Source organism: Galeopterus variegatus, unplaced genomic scaffold (genome assembly GCF_000696425.1).
Source record: "Galeopterus variegatus unplaced genomic scaffold, G_variegatus-3.0.2 Scaffold241, whole genome shotgun sequence".
Taxonomy (NCBI): domain Eukaryota; kingdom Metazoa; phylum Chordata; class Mammalia; order Dermoptera; family Cynocephalidae; genus Galeopterus; species Galeopterus variegatus.
In genome coordinates this window covers 45,746-54,577 of record NW_007726352.1, presented here as the reverse complement: position 1 = coordinate 54,577, position 8,832 = coordinate 45,746, and the positions used below count along the sequence as shown (strand labels likewise).

Sequence of the window (8,832 nt, the reverse complement as noted above, 5' to 3'; positions counted from 1 at the left end):
GGTCTGGATGTGGGATCCGAACCCTCGGGCGGGAGCGCCGCCGCGCTTCCCAAGCGGCGCACTATCCAGTGCGCCACCGGGCTGGCCCGAGAATTGTTTTCTTATGTTATAAACTCATAAAGAAGGAAGCTTGTTGATGGCATGTGGATGTGGGTAACTGTAATAGATGAGACAGTAGTGTGTGTGTAGGTGTGTGTAGTTATGAAGGATGGAAGAGCCGTTCAGAAATAACATTACCCCTAACTGACAATATGGCCTGGCAGCTCAGGGGTAGCATTTTTATTTGCTCAGTATTACCTTTGATGTTGCATGACTTCCAGATTACGAACTTTAAATTTTTCTAAATGGTCCCTATGCTATTTTTAGCAGTGGATCTATTTTTATTCACAAACACATTATTTATTGCCTTGTGAGTAGTGGGAGGAGGACCTTTGGGACTTTTGAGTAAGCAAATGGTGTCATAGGAAGATAAATGAATTAGCAGCAGCCAGGTTATTTGTGACTGTTAGTAATTACTGTATAGTCCCGGAGCAGAGAAAATGAGTGTCAGCGAGTGCCCTGGGGTTGGGAATTGCTATAGCCAAAGGCTGTGTGGTAAGGACATTAGTAAAATGGCTGGCAAGGAGTACATTCTTAAAAAGAAATGGAGAGGAGGACCTTTATAAATACGAAGGGCCGATGAATTTAAGGTTTTCAGGAAGGGTGTAAACAGGATTAAATGGGACAGGGAGGTGGGCAGGGGAGCAAGAAGGCAGAGAGGCTGTGAGCAGAGGGGGCTGTAGCCATGTGATGACTGAGTGCCTAGAGTGGCTGCGCTGAGGACTGGTGACATGACGGAAATGAGTGCTGTAATTCTGGTGTTGGAGTGGACAGGAGGATGAGATCCATTGTCTAGGTCTCTTCTGTCTCTAACATTCAGTGTCTTGTCTTCGCTTCATGTTCCTAATTAGAAACTATTTGGCAACCTATGATTGTAGAGATGCAATAAATCTCATCTCCCTAGATTCTGCAGATGATCATCTGGCTGTTTTAGTATGTAGCATGTTTGAGACTAATAGTGTGTCATGGTCCTTTCCATGACACCACATTGCCTCCCAATGTCTGCTTCTCTTAGTACTGTATATGGTATTTTGGTATTTGAAGTGTTGGGAACTGGTGCTAACCAACGTTAATGGAGGTTATTTGCAATAAATACCACCAGTCTTGGGCCGGACCGGTGGCACACGGGAGAGTGCGCTGCTTGGGAGTGTGGCGGCGCTCCCGCCGAGGGTTCGGATCCCATGTGGAGACCGGTTCCCCGCTCACTGGCTGAGCGCGGTGCGGGCGCAGCACTGAGGGTTGCGATCCCGTTGCCGGTCAGTAAAAAAGACAAAAAGGAAAAAAAAAATACCACCAGTCAAAACTGGCTGTAAATCTTTTTTGTTTTAATAGGCCATCTGCCGGTCAGTAAAAAAGACAAAAAGGAAAAAAAAAAATACCACCAGTCAAAACTGGCTGTAAATCTTTTTTGTTTTAATAGGCCATCTGATTTCACTTTGGTCTATAATTTTCCAATCTGGGGAAAGCTCATTTTTCTTTAGTTATCTGATCAACTAATAAACCAGTTTCCTTTTGTTAACTGAGATATAACTCAGGAGTATTAAAAAATACTATATTTAAATGTATCCAGTTATTTCCTAATTAGGCTCTGGCTGGTGTTCTAAGAACAATATTTGATTGCTTAGTTGTTAGTCACTCTCAGCTGATGCTGATAGTGATTCATTCAGACTGGCAGGCAACCAGGTGATTGTTACATGAACACTAATACTCCTAGTAAATGATTTTTCTTGTGAAGGTGTCATTATAAATATTGCCCAGTAGCCTTTTTTGGCAGTTTACTCCCAATGGAGAAAGAATATACTTACATGAATTCTTGATACACCCAAACTTCATTTACGTTAATAGGATCAACCTCATGCCTTACCATCCTTTTTACTGATGCTCAGGTAAAATGGAATCATAGAATGTTGGAGTTGAAGGAGGCCTTGAAGTTCATTTAGGCTGATCCTCCTTATTTTACTTTTGATGCTCACAAAGGTTGTGATTTGTTTAAGGTCACACAGCTAGCTCAGACTAAACTCCAGATGTTTTAGGTTTTAGTAATTATACTGTCCCTGATTATACTGATATGTACTTGTACAGTGTATATATCAATACACTGTATGATATATAGATGTATTTCAGATATGCATTCAGTTTTAGTGATATACTCTGGGAAGTTAGCTTGGTGTAGTCACAGGATGAGGTATATATGGTGACTCCTTATGGATTTTATTTGCATTTTAATGTCAAGTGGTCTTAGTTGGATTCAGTTACTGTAAGATCTAAGGAATTCTCCAAATTCTGTTCCTGCCTCATGTTTTGTTTTATTGAATGTTGCTCTAGAAAAATGAGGATTCAAGCATCTTGATATTTGTCAGAGTATTTAGGGCAGAATTTTGATTTAGAAGGGTTGCTTCTTTAAAAGACTAAATAAATATCTACAAAGTCTCTTTACATTTCCAATAAACAAATATATGTGAGTGTTTAAAGGCACTTACTGAAGGAAAACTAGTGAGGTTACAAGTCTTCAACTGGATGTGAAGGGAGCATGGATTTTGGATTAGTAGTGAGGAGAAAATTGCCCTGGACTGGGGCACATCACAGTGAGAGGTATGGAGACTACTAATGTACATGTGAGGAAGAATGAGGAATCTGCATTGACTAGAGTGGAGGCAGACCTCCTGGGGAATGGCCAGGGCAGCTTGTAGCTAAAGACCACACTGAAAAAAGAAGTGGGGTTTGGTTTATTTGAGTAGGCAAAGGAGGAGAGACATAATCTTGGGTTAAGAATTTGCAGCAAAAGAGTAGGGTCCTGGGGAACAAGGAAATGGGGAAATTAGAAGGAGCTAATATTTTTATTTTTGTGGGATTTGTGGGCAGGGAGGACTCAATAGACAATTGCTTGTTTTACTTTGTAAGAATTTGACACAAGTTTTCTGATTTTTACATATAATAATAATTACATTTGTTGCTTATGTTCTTGAACCACTAGTTCCCTAGAAAAAACCCATCGATTGTTTAAAATGTCAGATTCTCCACTGCTCAGTCTTCTCAATCCATTTTAAGCATGTCTTCTTGAATATGCTGTTGATAACTTTCTTTTGAACTTGGCTTTCCCCCTCCATTTGTGGATTGGTGGATCTTCTGTCCTTAGAGTTTGATTTAAGTAATACCTTTTCTATTTAGTGTTTCATGGTTTCCTAAGTGCTTTGCTTTCTTTTTTTCTTTTTTTAAATTAAAGACCTTTAGTGGGTTGGGCCATGAAAAAAAAAAAAAAAAAGACCTTTACCTAGTAGGTCATATTAAAGAATGCCACCCCCTACTTTGTAGAAACTACAGGTTCTTTTGAGGGCTTTTGAAATATCTGGGGTCAGTTTTTAGCAAGTTGGCTTTGCTGAGGGTTTTCTGATTTTAAGTCTGTATTAGTTTCCTAGAGCTGCTGAAGAAAGTACCACAAACTGGGTGGCTAAAAAAAAAAGCAGAATTTTATTCTCTCATAATTCTGGAGGCTAGAAATCTGAAATTGAGGTGTTGGCAGGGCTGTGCTCCCTCTGAAGACTCTGGGGAATAATCTCTCCTTGCCTCTCTCCCAGCTTCTGGTCGCTTCCAGCAACCATTAGTGTTCCTGGCTTGTAGATGAATCACTCAGGTCTCTGTCTCCATTATCACATGGCATTCTCCGTGTTTGTGTGTGTGTGTGTGTCCAAATTTTGTTCTCCTTATAAGGACATCAGTCATTGGCTTTAGGACACACCCTAATCCAGTATGACTTTAACTAATTACATCTGCAAAGATCCTGTTTCCAAATAACATCACATTTGCAGGTACCAGCGGTTGGGACTTCAACATATCTTATTAAGGTGGGTGGTGGGCAGGGGGCGGGGTGGGGGTACAGTTCAACCCACAAAAGTTTAATGCTCTTTCCACTGACCACTTAGCTGGTTCACTTAGAGTTGGCATCATGGAGAACTAAGGGAAGTTAACAACTCGTGAAATTTAACTCTTCCATTTAAAATAATTGGTGCTTCTATCCTTGATGGCCAGTCAGGATTTCCTGTCAGGTTTGTCAGAATAAAGCTTGCTGCAGAGTAGCTGTGCTTCCTTTCAGCAGAGACTGGGAATACTTTACTGTCACTGGTGCATCATTCTCCATTTTGGCTTGGAGAGGTAGGAGTATCAGTGGGGAGTAACCACACAGGGTAAAGATCTGGCTGCCAGATCTGTGTGTTTGATCTCATCCATGAAGCTCCTATCTGTTAATATGCATTTGAGGTGTGATTGATTCTCTTCAGAGAATAAAGCTAGAAGTAGAATCTGGAACAGGCTGTCATTGAACATTTGACCAGGGGGATTGCACAAGCTTATTGCTGAACCTCAATATTTTCTTCTCTACCAGTATATACCACCAAGTCACAACCTTTCTGTGATTATCCATGAATTTCTTAAGGCCCTATCATGTCCTGTTTTGAGTTCTGAGTATTTATTTCTTCTGTTAGATTACAGTCTTCCTTCAGATAGGATCTGTATCTAAACTGGTTTTGTCCATGAGTGCTTTTTATTTTCCAGAGTGGCTTGTCCATAATCCTGTTCTTGAGAAGGATTATTGATTATGTTGAAGAGGGAGGGTTTCTTTCCATGATTTTCAGTGTTTATCTTTTTGGGGTTTTGCAGGTGACAGAACTGAATGAACCTCTCTCCAATGAAGATCGAAATCTTCTCTCTGTGGCCTACAAGAATGTGGTTGGTGCCAGGCGATCTTCCTGGAGGGTCATTAGCAGCATTGAGCAGAAAACCATGGCTGATGGAAATGAAAAGAAATTGGAGAAAGTTAAAGCTTACCGGGAGAAGATTGAGAAAGAGCTGGAGACAGTTTGCAATGATGTCCTGGCTCTGCTTGATAAGTTCCTCATCAAGAACTGCAATGATTTCCAATATGAGAGCAAGGTGTTTTACCTGAAAATGAAAGGCGATTACTACCGCTACTTGGCAGAGGTAGCTTCTGGGGAGAAGAAAAACAGTGTGGTCGAAGCTTCTGAGGCTGCTTACAAGGAAGCCTTTGAAATCAGCAAAGAGCACATGCAACCGACGCACCCCATCCGGCTGGGCCTGGCCCTCAACTTCTCTGTGTTCTACTACGAGATCCAGAATGCACCTGAGCAAGCCTGCCTCTTAGCCAAACAAGCCTTTGATGATGCCATAGCTGAGCTGGACACACTAAATGAGGATTCCTATAAGGACTCCACGCTCATCATGCAGTTGCTGCGAGACAACCTCACCCTCTGGACGAGCGACCAGCAGGATGAAGAAGCAGGAGAAGGCAACTGAAGATCCTTTGGGTCCCTGGCCCTTCCTTCACCCACCACCCCCATCATCACCGATTCTTCCTTGCCACAATCACTAAATATCTAGTGCTAAACCTATCTGTATTGGCAGCACAGCTACTCAGATCTGCTCTCCTGTCCCTTGGGAAGCAGTTTCAGATAATTCTTCATGGGCATTGCTGGATTGATGGTTGCTTTGAGCCCACAGGAGCTCCCTTTTTGAAGAGAATTGCGTTCTGAGTGAGGCATTTTACTATGCCTATTGATCTATGGGAAATCCAGGCAAAGGTAATGGGGGAGTTTAGAAAAGAGAATTAGCCAGCAAAGGCTACAGTTGATATTTAAAAGACCCATTTAAAACAAGCTGATATAGTGTTTTGTTAAGCAGTACATCTGTGCATGCAAAAATGAATTCACCCCTCCCACCTCTTTCCTCAGCTAATGGAAAACTAAGGGAAGCTGATACAGAGAGACAACTTGCTCCTTTCCATCAGCTTTATAATAAACTGTTTAATGTGAGGTTTCAGTAGCGCCTTGTTTTGCCTCTTTAAATTATGATGTGCACAAACCTTCCTTTCAATGCAATGCATCTAAAGTTTTGATATTTGTAACTTCTGTTTGGTTGCGATTGTTTAAGAATCATGGATTTATTTTTTGTAACTCTTTGGCTATTGTCCTTGTGTATTATCCTGACAGCGCCTTGTGTGTCAGCCCATGTCAATCAAGATGGGTGATTATGAAATGCCAGACTTCTAAAATAAATGTTTTGGAATTCAGTGGGTAAATAAATGCTGCTTTGGGGATATTATCTCTATGTGTATGGTCTTGATTTTTCCCTCCCAAGGAGCTGTCACCATCTGAATCCTAGTTTGAGTCTCAAACATTGAAGTGTTTGTAGTATGGTATCCAAGCGTTCCTTCCCTCTGATTCCATTACATGTTTTGCAGTGCACACATGACTCATGACTTTTAAAATAGTTGTCTGTGACCCCAGCTAACATAGCCTCTCTGATCCATTCATGCTTGTAAATGAGCTTTGCAGAACAAAGTGCTTTCTTCCATAGTATAGCACCTCTTAAAGGTTGTGGTCTATGTTTAACTCGGGGGCAGGTGTTTCTTAACCCATCCTGGAGTTTGGTTGATATTTAACACTGAATGTAAATATTGAGCTTATACATGTCCTCAAATTTTCTTAATCTTTCTATATTAGATGTAATAAAGTTAGGGCACAACCTGGATCCCTGAAAAAATCTTTAGTGATTATTAATGAAAATTTTAAGTGTCTTTAAAATAGAAAAGCCTCAATCTGAGTTTGAGTTGCTTTTTTTTTTTTTTTTTTAAGCCTAACTCCTTAAACACTGTCCATTTGCTTCACCTCAAGGCATCTCTTGAGATTCAGCATCACCAACCGACTGTTCTTTGAGCCCCTCACAATTTTTATAATCTCCAGTGTTTTGCCTAGGACTTAACATGTTTAAGTGGATTGGTTCAGTTACACAGAGGTCTTAAACACCTTATTCTTGGCTAAAGCTTGACACTAGATGAATGAAAATGGCCATGACCCTACATCTGAATTTATATCATGGAGCACATAACTCTTAAACATGGAAGTTTAGGGGCCGGCCCGTGGCTAACTCGGGAGAGTGCAATGCTGATAACACCAAGGCCCCGGGTTCGGATCCCATATAGGGATGGCCGGTTCGCTCACTGGCTGAGTGTGGTGCTGACAACAGCAAGCTAAGGGTTAATATCCCCTTACCGGTCATCTTAAAAAAAAACCATGGAAATTTAACTGATTTTCTCATTCTGAAGTAGAGATATAACCCCCACGTGCTAATAAATAGTCTTTAGGAAGCATGTTTCAAGTTGACTTAATTTTATGCTAAAGTGGTTACTGGGTTTCACTCCAATTAGTGGGTAAAACCGTGGAAATTTAACTGATTTTCTCATTCTGAAGTAGAGATATAACCCCCACGTGCTAATAAATAGTCTTTAGGAAGCCTGTTTCAAGTTGACTTAATTTTATGCTAAAGTGGTTACTGGGTTTCACTCCAATTAGTGGGTCAGGTATGTTGTTTTTCTGGCAGCTGGCTGGTTTGGGGATCCGAACCCTTGACCTCTTACAATACCAGTGCTCCAACCAATGGGTCAAGTATTTTAAAGCTGCAAAATTTATGTGGCTGACACTTGGCTTTGGTAACTTGCAGACATAAACATTGTTTTACATTTGAAATGTCCTTCATAGTTGCTGAAGCACTCACATTTTCATTTTACAGCCATTTTCTGAAAGGTTTTGTTCCTACCTTACAGATGAGGAAGTTGAGGTGCAAAGGTTGTGGACCTCTAGGATTCACACAGCTTATAAACCACAGAGGATAGCCCCCACCCAAGACTTTAGAGTACTAACTGCCCTCTGGTGGGCTCCAGCAGAGCCATGCTTCCAAAGTTCTGGGCTCAGGTCTCATTTAAAAAATTTTTTTTGTTTTATTTTTTTTCTGATCGGTAAGGGGATTGCAACCCTAGGTATGGTGTCTGCACCACGTTCAGCCAGTGAGCGCCTTGGCCATCCCTATATAGGATCCGAACCCGTGGCCTCGGCGCTACTAGTGCCGCACTCTCCCAAGTGAGCCACGGGCCAGCGTGGTCCCTCATTTTTTAAGTGTGGGAGTTGGATTATGTGTTTTAATTCAACTCAAAGTACTCTGTGTAAGCCATCTTTGGTCTGGGGATGGGGTGTGGGGTGGTATGGACACAAAATTCTATAAGTGACAAGTGGAGTTCTTTGAGAGGACCTAAGAGGGAGCTATAAATTATATGTGGCATAAACCTGGAAGCCTTCTCTACTGCATGATAAAGGTTTCCTTCTGGGTCTGCTCTTAAGATGTTTTAAAGTTTGTCAGATCAAGAAAAATTTATGAAATAGTTAAGGGGTCATCTCAATGTTCCATTAGGGAATACTAAAGTCCAGAGAAATGAAATACCTCTTCAAGGTCACAGCAAAGTTAGTGACAACCTAGAGTAGCATTTGGATTCCCTAAATCCTTGTTTGTGGTTCTTTTCACTGTGCCATGCTCTATGGGTTGAAACTAGGGAAAAAAAGGATATAATACTCCATTCCTGGGACACTTTCAGTGCTTTTAAGTGTTTTCACTTAGAATTGGAGGAACTATACTTGGAAAGGGATGTTTCGGCGCTACTAGTGCCGCACTCTCCCAAGTGAGCCACGGGCCGGCGTGGTCCCTCATTTTTTAAGTGTGGGAGTTGGATTATGTGTTTTAATTCAACTCAAAGTACTCTGTGTAAGCCATCTTTGGTCTGGGGATGAGGTGTGGGGTGGTATGGACACAAAATTCTATAAGTGACAAGTGGGGTTCTTTGAGAGGACCTAAGAGGGAGCTATAAATTATATGTGGCATAAACCTGGAAGCCTT

General features: G+C 41.3%; 1 protein-coding gene across 2 annotated transcripts in view; it reads left to right on the top strand.

Moving 5' to 3' along the window:
• YWHAH (tyrosine 3-monooxygenase/tryptophan 5-monooxygenase activation protein, eta) overlaps positions 1-6,210 on the top strand; it is a 13,174-nt gene extending 6,964 nt beyond the window's left edge. For both annotated transcript variants that reach the window (XM_008566415.1, XM_008566414.1), the window contains exon 2: positions 4,753-6,210. In XM_008566415.1, coding sequence (XP_008564637.1) covers positions 4,753-5,406 — 654 coding nt within the window. In that variant the 3' untranslated portion in view covers positions 5,407-6,210. The remainder of the gene's footprint in view (positions 1-4,752) is intronic.
• Positions 6,211-8,832: the final 2,622 nt, after the last annotated feature.